This window comes from Hyperolius riggenbachi, chromosome 8 (genome assembly GCF_040937935.1).
Source record: "Hyperolius riggenbachi isolate aHypRig1 chromosome 8, aHypRig1.pri, whole genome shotgun sequence".
Lineage (NCBI taxonomy): Eukaryota > Metazoa > Chordata > Amphibia > Anura > Hyperoliidae > Hyperolius > Hyperolius riggenbachi.
Genome location: NC_090653.1, coordinates 263,316,452 through 263,336,058, shown reverse-complemented (window position 1 = coordinate 263,336,058; position 19,607 = coordinate 263,316,452). Strand labels below are relative to the sequence as shown.

General features: G+C 45.5%; 1 protein-coding gene across 2 annotated transcripts in view; it reads right to left on the bottom strand.

Moving 5' to 3' along the window:
* Positions 1-8,767: 8,767 nt before the first annotated feature.
* Positions 8,768-19,607, bottom strand: part of LOC137527819 (ectonucleoside triphosphate diphosphohydrolase 2-like) — a 130,147-nt gene continuing 119,307 nt past the window's right edge. For both annotated transcript variants that reach the window (XM_068248762.1, XM_068248763.1), the window contains 3 exons: positions 17,499-17,618; positions 13,941-14,078; positions 8,768-10,328 (listed from right to left, as the gene is read on the bottom strand). In XM_068248762.1, the coding sequence (XP_068104863.1) occupies positions 10,125-10,328; positions 13,941-14,078; positions 17,499-17,618 (462 nt within the window). In that variant the 3' untranslated portion in view covers positions 8,768-10,124. The remainder of the gene's footprint in view (positions 10,329-13,940; positions 14,079-17,498; positions 17,619-19,607) is intronic.

The following is a 19,607-nucleotide window of genomic DNA, read 5'->3' as shown; positions in this document are numbered from 1 at the left end:
GTGACTTAGGCGACTTCTCTTCTCTGTGACAATGCCTCCAGCTGCGCTGAAGGTCCTTTCTGACAGGACGCTTGCGGCAGGGCAGGAGAGAAGTTGGATGGCAAATTGGGACAGCTCTGGCCACAGGTCAAGCCTGCGCACCCAGTAGTTCAAGGGTTCCTCATCGCTGTTCACAGCAGTGTCTACATCCACACTTAAGGCCAGGTAGTCGGCTACCTGCCGTTCCAGGCGTTGGTGGAGGGTGGATCCGGAAGGGCTACGGCGAGGCGTTGGACTAGAGAACGTCCGCATGTCCGACATCACCATGAGATCGCTGGAGCGTCCTGTCTTTGACTGCGTGGACACGGGAGGAGGATTAGTGGCAGTGGTACCTTGCTGGCGTTGTGCCGTCACATCACCCTTAAAGGCATTGTAAAGCATAGTTGACAGCTGGTTCTGCATGTGCTGCATCCTTTCCACCTTCCGGTGAGTTGGTAACAGGTCCGCCACTTTGTGCCTGTACCGAGGGTCTAGTAGTGTGGCCACCCAGTACAGCTCATTCCCCTTGAGGTTTTTTATACGGGGGTCCCTCAACAGGCAGGACAGCATAAAAGACGACATCTGCACAAAGTCGGATCCAGTACCCTCCATCTCCTCTTGCTCTTCCTCAGTGACGTCAGGTAAGTCAACCTCCTCCCCCCAGCCGCGAACAATACCACGGGAAGGTTGAGCAGCACAAGCCCCTTGCGATGCCTGCTGAGGTTGTTCTCCTGCCGCTGTCCCCTCCTCCTCCTCCTCCTCCTCCCCCAAAGAAACACCTTGCTCATCATCCTCTGAGTCTGACTCGTCTTCTGCACACGACTTCTCTTCTTATCCTCCTCCTCCCCCCTCTGTGCTGCCGCAGGTGTTGAGGAAACAGCTGGGTCTGATGAAAATTGGTCCCATGCCTGTTCCTGCCGTAACGGTTCCTGGTCACGCTCATTCACAGCTTCATCCGCCACTCTACGCACAGCACGCTCCAAGAAGTAAGCGTAGGGAATTAAGTCGCTGATGGTGCCGTCCGCATGAGCCTGCATGCATTTTCCATCAGTGTCCAGTTGTCGGGCCAGAACATCCCCATCTTCCCAGACTGTTTCATTCTACTGTAGTTGTAAAGGTAGTGGGTCACGGCTTTCTTCTGTTCTAGCAGGCGGGAGAACATGAGCAGGGTCGAGTTCCAGCGAGTCGGGCTATCGCAAATGAGGCGTCTCACCGGCATGTTGTTTTTGCGCTGAATTTCCGCAAAGCGTGCCATGGCTGTGTAAGACCGCCTCAAATGCCCACAGAACTTCCTGGCCTGCTTCAGGACATTCGCTAAGCCAGGGTACTTTGCCACAAATCTTTGAACCACTAGATTCATGACATGTGCCATGCAGGGTATGTGTGTCAGCTTCCCCATATGCAAAGCGGCAAGCAGATTGCTGCCGTTGTCGCACACCACGTTGCCTATCTCCAGGTGGTGCGGGGTCAGCCACTCATCCACCTGTTTCTTAAGAGCAGCCAGGAGAGCTGCTCCAGTGTGACTCTCCGCTTTGAGACAAGACATGTCTAAGATGGCGTGACAGCGTCGTACCTGGCATGCAGCATAGGCCCTGCGGAGCTGGGGCTGTGTAGCTGGAGAGGAGAACTGCCACTCAGCCAAGGAGGAGGAGGAGGACAGCGAAGAGCATGTAGCAGGAGGAGAGGAGGTGGCAGGAGGCCTGCCTGCAAGCCGTGGAGGTGTCACAATTTGGTCCGCTGCGCCCTGCTTGCCATCGTTCACCACCAGGTTCACCCAATGGGCTGTGTAGGTAATGTAGCGGCCCTGCCCGTGCTTGGCAGACCAGGCATCCGTGGTCAGGTGTACCCTTGACCCAACGCTCTTCGCAAGAGATGACACCACTTGCCTCTCAACTTCACGGTGCAGTTGGGGTATGGCCTTTCTCGAAAAATAAGTGCGGCCTGGCATCTTCCACTGCGGTGTTCCGATGGCCACAAATTTACGGAAGGCCTCAGAGTCCACCAGCCGGTATGGTAACAGCTGCCGAGCTAACAGTTCCGCCACGCCAGCTGTCAGACGCCGGGCAAGGGGGTGACTGGCCGAAATTGGCTTCTTCCGCTCAAACATTTCCTTCACGGACACCTGACTGCTGCTGTGGGCAGAGGAGCAGGAACCGCTCAAGGGCAGAGGCGGAGTGGAGGAGGGTGCCTGTGAAGGTGGAAGGGAGAAAGCGGCAGAAGCAGATAATGCACCTGATGGAGGAGGAAGAGGAGAAGGAGGGTGGCTTTGCTTTTGTGTGCTGCTGCTGCTTTTGCTCAGGTGGCCATCCCATTGCTGTTTGTGCCTTTTCTCCAGGTGCCTTCGTAAGGCACTTGTCCCTACGTGAGTGTTGGCCTTTCCACGGCTCAATTTTTGTTGGCAGAGCGAACAGATGGCTTTGGTCCGATCTGAGGCACACACATTAAAAAATGTCCAGACCGCTGAGCCACCCTGGGATGTGGGCACTATGGGGACCTCAGCAGCTGATGCTGAAGGGCAAGTTGGCTGGCTGTACATAGGTGGCGATACATGGTGCCGGACTCTGCCACCAGCTGTTTCTGACGAAGAGCTGCCCCAGCTTCTTTCAGCAACTTCTCTCCTCCTACTACTCTCTGACTTCCCCTCTGAACTGTCCCCCTCTTCATTTCCTCTATTGGGAACATACAGAGGATCCCTATTACCGTCATCATAGTAGTCATCCTGCCCAGCTTCGCTTGCCTCAGACAAATCCAAACTTGCACCATCAGTAGGTCCTTCATCCTCCTGACACGTTACATCCATAGTGTTGCCGCGTAACTCAGACATATGAGCTGGTGAAAATTCATCTGGCTGTAACAACAATGGCTGTGCATCAGTGATTTCACCACTAAATAATTCTTGCGAAGTGTCAAATGCAGCGGAAGTGGTGCTAGTAGTAGCGCTGGTGGCTGAGCAAGATGAGGTGTTCTGTGTCGCTAAATACTCAACCACGTCCTGACAATCTTGGGAGGTGATGGGACGTGCCTTCTTCCGAGCACTGTACTGTGGGCCAGGTCCACACGAAATTACATTTACACGACCTCGCGCAGACCTGCCGGGTGGCCTTCCTCTGGCTCTGGCACTACCTCTTCCTCTACCTGTTTTGTCCATATCGGGTATGCACGGAGTGGTATATCACACTGCGTGCACTCACGTAGGTAGGTGGGTTCACTTAACTGCACAGGTATGCGCACTGATGCGGTGGGTTCACTGAACAGAACAGGTATACAGTGGCGGGTTCACAGAACAGGTATGCAGTGGCGGGTCCACTGAACAGAACAGGTATGCAGTGGCGGGTTCACTAAACAGAACAGGTATACAGTGGCGGGTTCACAGAACAGGTATGCAGTGGCAGGTTCACTGAACACAACAGGTATGCAGTGGCGGGTTCACTGAACAGGTATACAGTGGCGGGTCCACTGAACAGAACAGGTATGCAGTGGCGGGTTCACTAAACAGAACAGGTATACAGTGGCGGGTTCACTAAACAGAACAGGTATACAGTGGCGGGTTCACAGAACAGGTATGCAGTGGCAGGTTCACTGAACACAACAGGTATGCAGTGGCGGGTTCACTGAACAGGTATACAGTGGCAGGTCCACTGAACAGAACAGGTATGCAGTGGCGGGTTCACTGAACAGGTATGCAGTGGCGGGTTCACTGAACAGGTATGCAGTGGTGGGTTCACAGAACAGGTATGCAGTGGTGGGTTCACAGCACAGGTATGCAGTGGTGGGTTCAATGAACAGGTATACAGTGGCGGGTCCACTGAACAGAACAGGTATGCAGTGGCAGGTTCACTGAACAGGTATGCAGTGGTGGGCTCACAGCACAGGTATGCAGTGGTGGGTTCACAGCACAGGTATGCAGCCAGACAGGAACAAGTTAAGCCTAACTAATCTTTCCCTGAGAGAGTCTGCAGCAGCTCGCCCTACTCTCACTAACGCAGGCAGCATACGAGTGACCGTAATGGCCGCCGCTGCCTGCCTTATATAAGGGGGGGGGGGGGGCTCCAGGGGCTAGTGTAGCCTAATTGGCTACACTGGGCCTGCTGACTGTGATGTAGAGGGTCAAAGTTGACCCTCCATGTGCATTATGGGGCGAACCGAAGTTCCGCAAAGGTTCGCCTGCGGGACGCGAACGCGAACCACGGAAGTTCGCATGGAACCGTTCGCAGGCAAACCGTTCAGCCCAACTCTAGTAAACATGTGACTGCAATCCCACAACCACTATTTCACTATCCAACCTTGGCTATGTCCTAATGTACTCCCGGCAAGGGTTGCAAACTTTGGCCACTTGATTGACAGGTTTGCTGTATTATTAATGTCCTTTGACGAGCAACTTCGAAAACATTTGTTAATCAGGGCCCTGGTGTTTATGCTGCGGGTGCATTCATCTTTGTAATTGTAGCAGGTTGTGTTCTGGTTCTTCTTTATTTCTGTAATCTGGAATGCATAATATAGTACAAATTCTAAAAAAAAAAACAACACACACAATCATAGAAAACACCCCCCTCCGGAAGTCAAAATTGCACAGCTAATGTGGGTCTGTCATTTTTTTTGGGGGGGGGGGTGAGACAGGAACACCATTCATTTGAGCAAAGTGGTCTCAGCCCCTAAAAAAGATCAAGCAGCAGGAATTGTGCAGCTAAAATAGCTTCATAACCAGGCGGCCACTTTAATAGAAGGGCGCTCCTAGACGGCCGGGGACTTTCTTCTTCCTAGGCATAGGGTGCACTTGGAAAAAAAAATGCTTTTGAATCCTACTTCAAAAGCGATTTTGCAGCAATTTTGGGAGCAATTGTGTTTTTAAAATAAAAAGTTTAAGAATCTTAACGGGTCTTCTGATGTCTGCCTTTTCAACTCGTAGCCCCACTCCAAGTACAAGAGACCTTCTGTGCTTCTCTAAGGGCTCGTTTCCACTATCGCGGACCCGCATGCGTCCAACGCATGCGGATTCGCACATGGTATGCAAGTGGATGGGCCTGTTTCCACTGTTGCGTTGGTGATGTGCGTTTTTTTGAGCGGTGAAAAAACGCACAAAAGAGCCAACGAATTCGCCTGAGTGGAATGCATGCGAAACCCTGCTAATGTATTTAATAGGAAATTCGCATGCTGTTTTGTTATGCGAATTCGCATGAAATCAATGGAAAAGCACACCGGCATTGCCATGGTTAAATTCGCATGCATCATCATCCATGTGAATTCGCACGAAAATTTGCATGCACACGCATGCAAAATTCGCATCTGCATGCGAATTTTGCCGCAGCGATTTCGCAACGCAATAGTGGAAACGAGCCCTCAGTGTAAAAATATTTTGGGGGGGCAAGGTGGCAGGGAAAAAAAAAAGCTATTGTGCTAGTTCAGCATTGCTCTGCTCATTTTTGGCCACCCCACTTCCTTCTGTGGCAAACCTCAGTTACCTCCATGTCCTCCATAGGCAATAAAATAAAGCTATCGTCACGTAAAAATCCCAAAACTTTCTTTAAAAAAATTGTTGCTCTGTAGCACCGCCCTATGCATTACGTTGCCTTAGCTACTCATCAGGGGCCCTTGATAAGTTGCTACGGCAACAAAATGCATAGGCCTCAATTCACTAAGCTTATCTCCTGTCTTTAATAACTCTTCTAGAGTTGTTACCATGGTGATAAGGCATGTAGTATTCAGGAAACATTTTACCTCAGGTAAACCTAAAGTTAACTCTTCTGTCTTTAAGTTAAATCTTTAATCCTTAAAATAACTCCAGAGTTAAAGACAGGCTGTTCATTAACTGCGTGTGAAAATAACTACAGAGGAGGTAAATTAACTACAGAAGAGGTAACGTAAGGAATGAAGAGATAAGATAACTCTCTTGCTGTGTGGAGGTAAGTTTTCTCTTGCCTTATTATCTCCAGCATGATCTTAGTGAATTGAGGCCATAGGGCAGAGCTACGGAGCGATGATCGTATCACATGACGCAGGCTAGACACGGCTTGCCGTCATACACAGGACTTTGAAGTTGCGCGGTGAGGATTTTATGCTGTGGGGGTATCGCAGCCAATTGATTTTAGTCCCACCCATAGCTTCGCAATTGATTGCAACCCCCATAGTGACCCATGTGGCCACACTGTATGTGCTGGTTTGGGGATACACTGATTTTAACCACTTCAGCCTAACTGGACGAGTATATTCGTCCAGTGCAATTGTGTAGAATGCACCACCAGTTTGTTACTAAATGAGGCACATGTGGTAACATTTTATCCGGGACAAGTTGTAGAATACATTTTGGTGTCTTTTAAAGCTTGGACCCATATCACATGAGAAATAGGTAGGGACAAACTCAATCTAACAAAAATTAATTTACAATTGTAATCAAACTTAGGAAAGCATTAGTATAGCTACACAAAACATATGGGGTAATATTTTAACCGTGATTAGTAGAATAGAGTTTAGGGCGTTTTCGGGTTAAGGGCTATGTCTTGTGTATTTTTTTTTTTTAGTAACAAACTGAATCAAAAGCAACACAAAAAATTTGTATATTTTGTATCAAAACCAAGTTTTGTAAAATGAAAACAAAGTGAAAGAATATAAAGAAAATAACTATATTATTACCTTAGGAACTTGTATTTTTAAATATGTATGCCATGAGGGTATATTACTGTTATTTTTGCAAATTAGGTTTTGTAATCACCAATGGTGTACAATGAGAAAGCAAGAAAACACAAAACAGAAAAAAAAGACCCCTTTATTTCCGAATACAATATTGTCACCATACATTGTACTAGGAACATAATCTAAATGTTGTAATAACCAGGATGGATAAGCAAATACAATTTGTGGGTTTAACTTATAGTTAGTGCTGTTTATTGTAAAGCTATAATGGATGTAAATAGAGAAATAGTGTTTTCCCCCCCCTTATTTTCCCTCTAAAATGCATAGAAAAAGTAATTCCTAAACAAAAATATTACTTACTAAAAGCCTAATTTGTCCTGAAAAAATAATAATACATAGATCATTTAGGTGTGATAAGTAGTAATGAAGTTATTGGCAAATGAATGGGAGCAGCGCTTATATGTGAAAATTGTTCTTGTCCTGAAGTGGTTTAAAGGGAACCAGAGACGAAACTAAAGAAAAAAGATTTTATACATACCTGGGGCTTCCTCCGGCCCCATACGCATGGATCACTCCCACGCCGGCATCCTCCGCTGCCTGCAGCTACGAGAACCGGCTCCCGCCATCGGAGCCAGGCTACGCAGGAGAAGTGCGCCCTCTACGCATCTCTCCAGCAGCTGCTGGAGAGATACGCAAAGAGCGCACTTCGCCTCCGCTAGACTGTCTCCGACTGATGGAAGAGCGGGGAGCCGGTTCTTGTAGCTGTGGGCAGCGGAGGACGGCGGCGTGGGAGCAATCCGTGCATATGGGGCTGGAGGAAGCCCCAGGTATGTATAAAATCTTTTCTTTAGTTTGTTTCTGGTTCTCTTTAAGGGAATGTCCAAGCTAAAAAAAAAAAAAAAAAAAAAAAAAAAAAAAGAAATCTACTTACTACTTATTCCAGTCCCGCTCGGGAGGTTGTCCTCTACTGCGCCTGCGCGAGCACTGCTGTCAATCAAATCCACATGGTCGGAGTGTACTGTGCAGGTGCAATAGTTCTGCATCTGCGCAGTACGCTCCGGACAACGTGGATTTGATTGACAGCGGCGCCCAGGTAGGCACAGCAGAGGACAGCCTGGCGAGGCGCCGAGAGCAAGTGGCAGAGAGTGAAGCTTCTTCGTGAGACAGATCAGCTGCTAGGGGTTGGAGGAAACCCCGGGTAAGTAGATTTAATATTTTTTAATAGCTCAAATGTATCCTTTAAGGGTGTATGTCACCAAGTTTTGAGATATTTTTACGCAATGGTAGTTTTATTTTATTGCCTACAGAGGACGTGGAGGTAACTGAGGTTTGCCACAGAAGGCAGTGAGATTGGCCGCTGCATTTGGTGAGTCACTGCATGAAGGGGGAACCCTATTTGAAGCTGATGTTTGCATCTTTATATGGACATATATATAGAGCGCTGCCACCTTTCACTATATAGACTGGTTTTAGAAAAAACACGTATCTCAGTGGAGTGCACCACCAAAGCAATAGCGTTTCTGGTCCATCTAATGACCCAGGAGAACACAACCATAAATTATAAATACGTTCACCATTGAGCGCTGCATTTTGTGTTTTTGCCCTTCTGTTTTAACCCATGAGCAACTTCAATAGCGTTCTTAAATAGAGTTATGTTTGAGATAACTGCACGCTGAACTCCTGCTGTAAATTCTTTGAATGTTTTGATCTCTCTCTACTAGCAGAAAATACAGAAACTAAAAGCAGAAGTCCCCTGTTATTGTCTCACACTGCCCCCTAGTGACAAGTGGCCATAAATACACATTACAGCAGTACTAATTAGAAGCAGGGAAATGTAACAAATCAGAAATAAAAAATGTGCCAAAATAAATTGGCCTGGAGCATTTGCAAGCCTCTAAATACATTTGCTGCTAAAGGGTTAAGAAGGCAATTTACACACAATTATTAGCATGTGACCATCTCTAATATAAATAGGTCAGGAGACTTGGATGCATGACTGTTTAAGGAATACAAGCGATTAATCAGATTGGGCAGCTGCCGAGTCACCTCCCAAGTAGACGCTCCATGCTCAGTGTGAGGACTCAAGAGGCAAGATGACAAATAAAAAGGAAAAACAGCTGTGTCCGACTGATAAAAACTTTACTGTGACAACAATTAAAGAGTGAGGGATGTTGATTGTTTTAAGTGCCTAACTTTTGACATGGTCTCCAGCTGCTGTGAAGAGAAGAAGACATACGGATAAGGCATGAAAATTATAATCAGGTAAAGGCAGTCAGGGTATAAGAACAAGGCCACTAAAGTAAAGCAATCCAAACCGTGGCAGTCTGTGAATGCAAAGTCTTTCTAGTGTCAAACTCAAATACGAAGGGGGCTGAAAGTTAGACACTGGAGCCAAGTCACGGGCCAATCTCATGGCCACTTACCTCACTTCTAAAGTTCCCTGGTGTCTAATGGTCGCCCTCCCTCCCCTATACAGTTCCCTGGTGTCTAGTGGCCCTCCTCCCTCCCGTATGCAGTTTCCTGGTGTCTATTGGTCCTCCCTCCCCTATACAGTTCCCTGGTGTCCAGTGGCCCTCCTCCCTCCCGTATACAGTTCCCTGGAGTCTAGTGCCCCCCTCCCTACCCTATACAGTTCCCTGGTGTCTAGTGGCCCTCCCTCCCGTATACAGTTTCCTGGTGTCTATTGGTCCTCCCTCCCCTTTGCAGTTCCCTGGTGTTAATTGATTTCGCCTCCCTCCCCTACACACTTCCCCGGTGCTCTCCCCCTAACCTCCACATGTGGCTTCCCTGGTATTCTAGGGCTTTACCTCCGCTACAGCTTCCCTGGAGGTCTAGAGTGGGCCAAACATAATGCAAAGTAGGAAAACCAACTGGGGGCCAAATCTAATGGCTTTGAGGGCCAGATTTGGCCCACGGGCCGGAGTTTGACATGTATGTTCTAAGAAGTGTAACAGAATAGCAAAAAGTCCTGTCCAACTTTACACACTGATCTGTAAGTATATACACCATCAAAAACTAAATGTTATGTGCGTATCATATATAAATATGTAACAGCTACATCAATAACGTGACCCAAACATAGTGGTTTTATTACCCAGTGGCAGCCATATGTTCTACGTCTTTTTCAAAATCTAAAGAAGAAGAGTTGCATTCCAATAGTAAATAAGTCTATGTACAAAATGGTGCAATCCCGTTGAGCCTTCACATTTTGGCAGGCTAGCTGTAAAAAACAAAAATCCAAAAACTTTCTGTGCAATTTAAAAGAACAGCAAGTTGACATAAGGCCTGAAGATCCGGAATGCTACAGAAGTTCAATTTGGAGGATTTTGATCCTATGGAAAGAAGAGGCCCGGAGAAGGACTTGGCGGTGGGATTCAGTAAGGCCTCATCCGAAGTGACCTTTTGTCACAGTTGGATCCATGAAGACCAATTATCTGTCTCAGAGGGACGGTGGCGTTATGGAAATCACCGTGGTTTCATCAGATGGTCTGCTGCTGTTTACTTGACCTGAAGGTGCTGAAGGCAAGGACCAGGGCGACCAAAATGAGGGCAACGAAGAGGAAGACGAGGGCGGCCCAAGAACTGAAGTCTGTGGCTTTGAAGGTAGAGGCCTCCTCAGCCGGAATCATGTTGGTGAGGTTTAGCATGTAGCCAAGGGCCCAACCGATAGAGGTGTCTCCAGCCTGGAAAAAACATATACACCATAAACATCCTTAAACAAGAAAACAAAAACAAAAAGTCTACCTACTGGAGGATTTAGAGGCAGAGCTCTTGTAGAATCAACAGGATGCTGGACTATTTTACAGGATACTTTTTTTTATTTTTTACTATGGATGGTCTTTGAGAAGCTAATAATACTGAGCTGGTGCAAATTGTATGGTAATTACATGCAAATTTATGCAGCTCATAGTTGGACCAACCAAACATAGTTGCTGACAGACTGTATTGGCCCAATTTCAAGCCACATACACGTCTATCGAAATTAGTGCAGCAACAATCACCTCTGATATTTCCATGTATCGATCCAGTGAGAGTGAGTTTTGATCCGACAGAAATCTAAGCGGCGTTGCTCATCTGAGTTTGGCCGATAACAGCATATACAACTTGCATCAACTCAGAATTAATATTTCAATGAGTGTCACTGATAACAGCATTTTAATACTGAAGAGGAATTAGTCAAAAATGTCCACCTCACGTTTCTACAACATGTCGCCCGTTAGGATCGAGCAGATCCAGCTGGCGATACTGCGGAGGGATGAGCGCATACAACTGAGGGACTGATTGTGTAAAGGTGGCCACACACGATACAATAAAATGATCCGATTTTACGACAATTCAATAAAAACTATCGCATCTCCCGAAAAAAAAAATCGAAAGCTTTTTTTTTTTAATTCAACTGAAAAATCCAATCGGATTTCCCGTTTTCTTCGATTTTTATCGATCCGGAATGCCAGATATTTTTCTTCAATCTTTCTAAAGATTGTATGGTGCGTGTTAGATTGTGAATTTATTAATATACACACCCTAGCAATTTTGCCAGAGTTTCCAATCATTTTATCATAATTGGGGAAAATTGAACATACGTACATTGGTCATATTTTTGAAATGTTACAATCAGTCAGTAAAATTGATTGCAATTCTTAAATTGAACAGATATTTTAAAAATTGTATGGTGTGTGGCCACCTTTACTATGAGGAGAGGACTAAACATTGACGAGGTACATGGCGGAGCAGCTTCCAGTGGGAGGAGAAGAATCTACTCTGCGGTCAGTGTCCTTAACGCTAGTTACACATGTTACGGTTTATCGGTCGATTTCCCGTTCGATCGATTTTGAATTTTTCTGCTCAATTTACCGCTCAATTCTCTTATCAATTTCCATTCACTTATACGAGAAATAGAGCGATAAATGATTGAAAGTAATAACAGACATGATGACGGAAATTATCAATCGAACGCATCTATCGCACGAAAAAGTAACGTATGTAACTAGCACTAGAGCACGGCTTCCAACCCTGGGCCAGATGCAATTTACTTTTTCTCCTGAGTTTTCTCCTAGGAGATAATTTTTCATCTTCAATTTAAAATAACTTTTCATCAATTTGCAATTCAAAAAAAAAATACCAAAAATTAGGAGAAAAAGTAATATCAAAACTATTTTGAGCATGTTCTTGCTTGCTGGTGGCTTCCAAGGCATTCTATGAAGTTTAAAAATATCACCTAGGAGAAATCTCAGGAGAAAACTAAGTACCACCATGTTTTGCAGAAAACCGCAAACATTCACAATTAGGGTTTCAGCAGAGCTGATTAACCATTTATGCCGCGGCTGCTGTAGCTCTGTAGCGCCTGCACATGTTTTCCCCCCCATTAGCCCGGAGATCAATGAATGGAAACATAGTTCCCATTCATTGATCTAAGTCCCCGGTAGAAAGACCAACGGCTTCTTATCAGAAACCGCTGTCTTTCTGATAAAAAAGAAAAAAAAAAAGTTTCCCGTCCTTATGCTTCCTGGAAGCCAGAGCGTTTGCTTCCAGGACTAAAAAAAATAAAAAAAAAAATGGTTTTGACTGTGGCCAAATAGTAAAACTACATCTACATACATTTTTCAATGAAATAAACACACATTATTACATTTAAAATTAACTGTTTACCTCCCACACCGAAAATTACCCAAATAAAATTTTTAATGAAAAAAAAATAAATACACTAAAAACAACAACAACAACAAAAAAAGTTACCTAAAGGTCTGAACTTTTTTAATATGCATGTGAAGAGGGTATACTAAAACATTTTTTAAATTAAAAGCTTTTAAATAGTGATGACACAAAACTGATAAAATGCACCTTTATTTCCAAATAAAATATTGGCGCCATACATTGTGATAGGGACATAATTTCAATGGTGTAATAACCAGGACAGATGGACAAATAAAATACATAGGTTTTAATTATGGTAGCATGTATTATTTTAAAGCTATAATGGACAAAAACTGAGAAATAATGAATTTTTTCCCTTTTTTTCTTAATATTCCTATGAAAATGCATTTAGAAAAAAAATAATTCTTAGCAAAAATGTACCACCCAAAGAAAGCCTAATTGGTGGCGGAAAAAAAAATGATATAGATCAATTAATTGTGATAATTAATGATAAAGTTATTGGCGAATGAATGGGAGGTGAAAATTGCTCCGATGCATAAGGTGAAAAATACCCGTGGGGTGAAATGGTCAACTACCTCTGTGGATTTCCACAAAACATGCATTGTTGGTGATACTTGAGGACAGGACCGGGAGGTCCTGCTTTAGAGATCCAGTATGTCTTTGCAGTAGAGTTTGAAGGGAACCCGCGGACACGCTGGATTCTTATCCAAATTCTATACTCCCTGTGTGCAGGCCTTAAACTTTAATGAAAAAAAATGAACTTCATCCCAATCAGTAGCCAATACGACCTTATCCACGAGTAAACTGCCACACAGAAGTCCCTGTTTACCCGGTTTGGAAAAGGTAGATATTTTGGTGAAATCCCTCCCACAGTTTTATGTCAAGGCCGTGGCCAAGACAGTTTCCTGTCTTTGAACCTTGTTGCATTGTGGGATATGACGGCTGTTGCCAACTACTAAGCAAGCAGTAGCTCCCTCTGCGTGTCTATATAATTTACTGGAGAAAAAAAAAAAAAAAAAACTTTTAGCCAATCACATTGTTAATGGGTGCGTTTATTGATAAGAGCAGTTGGTAAGGTTCTTTTTTAATTTTTTTTATTATGCCAGCCAGCAGTAAAGATGCTGACCTGCAGAGGATAAAACAACATGTACGAATTACAGGGAGAGTATCAATCATTATGGGATTATTTTCTAATTTCTCACTTTGCAATGTCTGGAGTTGTTTTTTTTCCCCCTGGAGCTAGTCTAGTTGAGGGGACCCAGCAGCAAACCTCATAGACCAGTGGCGGCTCCCTGTTAGCGTTTGCGGCAGGTTGGTCGCGACCACGAATTTGTAAAAAAATTAAAAAAATGGGGAGGCCCAGCCAGAAACCCTATTCATGCCACCAACCAAGTACAGCAGGTTTAGCGAAGTGCACGGCAATATCACAGTTACTAGCGTCAGAATGTAGTGCAGGTTATGCCCGAGTGTTGCTACGATAACAAGTGTTAATAGCTGCCAGTGGTAATGGTAATATAGCTGTGCACTGTCTGATGCATAAAAGATCAGTAATATTGCCATGCACAACCACATTTTGTGTCCAAACAAGCAATCTGCAGCTGTGCTTATACACAAATATAATCTCCGGATAAAGCACTCACCTTTCTCTGTATGGCGATGTTGGGGAAGGTGGTTTCATCAAACTTGTACCCCTTCGTAAGAAGCAGGTAGATGAAGTTGGCGGCGGTACAGTAGCCGGTAAGATGCTTCTTTGCAGAATCAGAAACCTTGTTGGATAGCTGTGCGATCAGAGATAAGAGTGTATTAATATAAAGTGCAGCACAAGAGAAGTCCTGAGCTTTTCCTACTCTCATCCTTCCTCCAAAACAAAAGGCTCGGAAGGTATTAAAGGTGGGGGCGATTTACATGTATTCATCTTTATATTTTATACAAGCTCTCAAGACTCACCTTTTCATGCTCGCCTTCCCCCCCACCCCCCCTCCCCCCATCAATACCAGTGGTGTAGCCCTCATATATAGTCACTCTTGAGCACAGGGCAGTTTTGGAGCTAAATTGCACCCAGGGCAAGGGTGTAAAAATTGCGCCCCCCCCAAACCCTCCTCCATGGACGCCGCGCACAGACAGCCTGCCGTACCGCTACAGGACATCAGGTGTCATCACGCGGTGGTGAGGTGATGACTTGACGTTGGACGCAGGCAGCCCAGGAGGAGTTAAGGGAGGTGATCCTTCTGGTAATCTTTCTTCATCCATTTAGCTGCACCGAGCGTCACCAGCTCCCTAGCAGTTATGTCCTTCTGCCTGCGCGCCCCCCCCCCCCCCCCCCCCCCCTTCTACCTGCTGGTCTGTGCCCAGGTCGGTTACCCTGCCCAAGAAATGGCCCTGCTTGAGCAATGCCACCTGCCCCTACTCTGTGGATATGAATTAATGCTGGACAATTTACATTATCATGCAATTAACACTGCACATCGCTCATGGGCACTGAGACAAAGTCAGAGGGTAGAGAAACACAAAACACCGGTGCCATCTGGAGGACTATTTTACGCAGTTAAAGACTAGAACAGTTCTGTGACCACTGGAAGCCTCATGCTCTGTACACAACCTTATAATGTGGGTTATTGGCTGGTAAGCCTTTTTCATTTTGGTTGCTGGGATCAGGGCCGGGCCGAGGCAGAGGCAAGAGAGGCTCCGGCCTCAGGGCGCAGTGTAGGAGCGGGCACACAACTCACTCAGCTATCATTCCCCTATTGTGTTTGAAGCAGAGAGATACAAGAAAAGAGGACACAGTGACAGCAAGTCAGATAACTAGAGATTAAGGTGTTGGGGGCCCTGGGGCGCCTCTTAGTCTAATAGCAGTCAGTGTGTGATGGCTGGGGGGGGGGGGGATGGATGGAGCGTGCCTTGGGTGCTGGAGGACCTTGTCCCGGCATTGGCTGGGATTTACTTATATTGGCCCGATACCTCAGCTGTAAAGCACGGTGGAACTGTATCATATACCTACTTGTGACCAGCGCCAATTCAATTACATTATTACTTGAACGCTGGGCACGGTCTTCTCTCAGTCTTTAGATGATAAACATTGCCGCGGTTACACTCTCTCTTTTTAATACATAATAATAATCTGGAGATGTTGCTCAGCATGGCCCATCAGAGCCTTTGGGGGGGTTATACTTTCCTAAGCTGGAGAATACTGGAAAAAACAGTCTGCTATCAGGTGACAAGTTTCCAGACTTGACCTGCTTCACATCAGAACAGGGAGACACAAAAGGAAAGAGAGAGCCCACGATAGTGTAGTATGTTATGATACAGAGGTTGAATATATATTTCAGAGTATATACACTCGCAAACATGAGTCACCACCAGGGCCGGCCCGCTCATGAGGCGGGGTGAAACTTTTGCCTCAGGCGGCAAAGTTCTAGGGGCGGCATCCACCCGTGGGTGCCGGCCGCCGAGCTGGAGGGGTAGCTGGCAGGACGGGGGTATTGGGCCTAGCGGTGGGGAGGGGGGGGGGGGGTCGGAACCCCCCTCCCTCGCCTGGGTCCACCGATCTGCGCTCCCCTCCAGCTTTAAATGTAGCGTAAGCAGCCGACAGACAGTAAGAGGCACGGGCGGGGGATCACTCACCTCTTCCTTGTTCCAGCGTGCGCTCCACTGACGTCACTTCCTGCAACGCCGCCCGATGTATTGTACGTGTTGCAGGAAGTGACGTCAGTGGAGCGCACGTTGGTCAGTGGTCCGACCCCCCTCCCCACCGCTAGGCCCAATACCCCCATCCTGGCAGCTACCCCTCCAGCTCAATTTTTTCAAAACTTGCCTCAGGCGGCAAAAAGTCTAGGGCCGGCCCTGGTCACCACACAGGCAACCACTGTAAAGGCTGGTGGGGAGATTAGATCTGACCCCACTCGGGTTAAAAAGTCGGGGGGGGGGGGGGGGGGGGATCCGCACTCCTCCACCAAGAGTGGACTTAACTATAGACTGAGGCGTTTGGCTCCCCTATAGACCTGCACTAGTTTGCTTTAATTATTGCCTGATGAAGCAGGATTAAACCTGCGAAACACGTTGCACTGAGGAGTACTCAAAGCTAAATTGTTGACAAAAATCAACAGAATTGTGTTTACTGATTGGGGAGGTAAGCAGGGCTGTGAAGTTGGTACAAAAATCATCTGACTCCTCAGTTAATGAAAACCACCGACTCCACCACCAGACTGACTCCTCGACTCAGACTCCTTAGCCTAATTTTTACAAAGGCTATGGATTTGGTTCAAAAAAATCATCTGACTAAGACTCCTCAGTTCATTGAAACCCCGACTCCAACTGCAGGTACCCAAAATTGCTCTGACTCCCTGGAAGTAAGTCCACCACTTTTAAAAATGGCCTTTAACATTACTCTTGTACTGGAGCCTCTGTTCCAACTTCCAGATCCCATCAGAACAGAGTTCTATTGGTCGTGAAATCATTTTTCTGTAAAACAGATTTTTTGATTTTTTGATTTTATCCGAGTGGCTACCTATAGAGAAGAAATGCTGCACCTCATTTGACATTAAAGGCAAATGTTAAGTGAAAATAAACAGCTAAGAAATGGAACACTAGTATCAAAGATATGAGTCTCATATGGTTTCTTCATGGCATGGAAACTTCACTTGTTACCTATGCAAAAGAGCTTCTCTGAGCTCCCCAGACCAAGCTTGGGTCAGAGCATTTAGGTTTCGTTCACATCATGAGTGCCCAGGCAGTTTTCTTTGATGGGGCGGAGCTTAGCTTTAGTGCAGCCAAAAATGAGGCTTGGATAAGAAAAACAAAGTTCTGATGCTGTGAAACTGTTAAAGAAACACCAAGCCTTTTCAGTGCAGCTGAGCAGATTTTTAGTCTGGAGGTTCACTTTAAGTATCTCAGAAACAGAACAGCTAACAAAATGGCCGCCATTATGCTCTACTTGTGATAACTGCCTTTCAAGGACGTGACCAAAAGAATTGTAACAGAATAACCTTCGCTGTTTATAGTTATTAAAACATTAATAAGGAACTAACTCCGCAGCGCTGAGTGCCAGGCCGTATTTATGGTGCGCACAGAAAATCGCGAGCCCTCTATGACTAATTGATGAAGAACAGATTGTACGAGGAGCTGTAGCGGTAAACCTGACCAGCTGATGAATACGAGATATTAAAGGCGATGCTGGAATATTCCGGTCCGCTGTTACTCACCTCATTGAAACTGGAGTTGCAGATGGTGTCTGCGGCTGTTCGGACTTCCTCTAGAGAGTCTGCCGGCATCTTCATCTCCGATTTTATGAAGTTGACGGTGTAATAAAAGGCAGCAAAAGCCTGAGAAAACAGAGACAAATAAATTATTCATTATTAATTACTGAGCTGTTGAGACCTTTCATCCAATAACACTATTTTACAGGAAGGATAAAGGCCAAAGCCTGCACTAGAGTTGTTGCCTTGACAACAGCCATAAGAGCTGGCAGCGGCTTGTAGCTAAAAGCGAGCGGGATATGTGAGGAACATATGGCGAATGCTGGCCTGTCTGCGACATTTCCAGTAAATGGCAAACCCTACACGTCCCAGCCAACGGAACGGCCAGTAAAAAACAGAGCCAACAGGAAAGGAAGCCAGCTTGCTTGCTTTTATTTTTTATTCCATACTAGCTGATGGCCCGCTGTTGCCCGGGTATGTATTTGTCTGGTGTTGGCTCCGCCCACTTTCTAACTAATGCTGGGAATACACGTTTCAATTTTGAGCCATTAAGATGGCTCAATAATTTCCGACATGTCCGATCACCGCTCGATCGTTTTGCCGCTCGATTTCTCATTGAAGTGAATTGAAAAAAAGATCCGAAAAACGAGCGGAAGATATGAGAATCGAGCGGGCAAAACGATCGGGCGCAGAAACCAATGCCAGAATCGACCAGTGTATTCCCAGCATAACACACAATTACTCCATGACCTAGTTTGTGAGCTTTGCGGTCTTTGGCATCAATAATTTGCGTTGAAATGAAACAAATCTGATTGGCTGTTTTTGGCTCCACCCCCTCTTCTGAATTTGACTCCCAGTCAGCCAATAACCAGCTGTACCAGGTTTGAGGCTTGTGCCATTAACAGTGCAAGAATGGCAGCAATTAAATATTCCCATTGAAAATCAATAGGTTAATTTTGATTGGCTTTTGTAGGCTCCACCCACTTTTCTGAATATTAATCCCAGTCACCCAGTGGCCAATTGTGCGAAGTTTGAGAACCCTGTCAACAGTGTAAGAATGGCTGCAGTTTACATTTTCCCAGTGAAATTTGTATTTGTCTCCGCCCACTTTTTGGTTATGGGGATAAAAAGTACCCTATATGTTATTCCAGGTAATGTACTATGTGTGCCAAATTTCATTCAAATCCGCTCAGCCATTGTTACGTGAATGAATAACAAACATCTAAACTTTCCCATTTATAATATTAGTGAGATTAAAGCCCAAACTTCACCCGCAATGTTCTCTCCATGCACACCACAGAATATCATACCTCCCAACTTTTGGAGATAAAAAGGACACTTAAGCCACCCCCTGCCACACCCCAAGTCACACATACCATAAAGAATTCATAAAAAGATACATTGGCCTCAATTCACTAAGCTTATCTCCTGTCTTTAATAACGTTTCTAGAGTTATCACCATGGTGATGAGGCATGCCGTATTCAGGAAACATTTTACCTCAGGCAAACCTAAAGTTAACTCCTGTCTTTAACTACGTTGGCCTCCTGGACGTACTAGCTACGCCCAGGAGGCCATGTGCGCGTCCGCGCACCCCCGCGGCTGATTGCGCGCGTGCACCCGGCCGCGGATCGTTAGCCCACGAATCAGTGAATCGGGCTATGATGCCCGATCACTGATTCCTCTCCCCCGCAGAAAAAGCGACAGCTTCACTCAGAAGCTCCGCTTTTTCTGGCTGTTGCGTCCCCCATTCGTCCCTCTAAGCGTATGTTACGCTTAGAGTGACGTCATGTAAACAAACTCATGGCCGCCATCTTGTGGGCAAAAAGTAAAACTACAACTAAAAGTAAAAAAAATAAAACAACACACATTTACATTATAAAAGTAATGTTTACATCCCACCCTCCCAAAAAATACCCAAATAAAATGTTTAATATAAAAAATAAAAAAAAACATTACAATAATAAAAAAAAAAAAAACATGTAAATATTTACCTAAGGGTCTAAACTTTTTAAATATCAATGTAAAGATGAAATTTTTTTTTTTTTTTTTTTTATTCTAAACTTGTAAATAGTGATAGATGCAAAACGGAAAAAATGCACCTTTATTTCCAAATA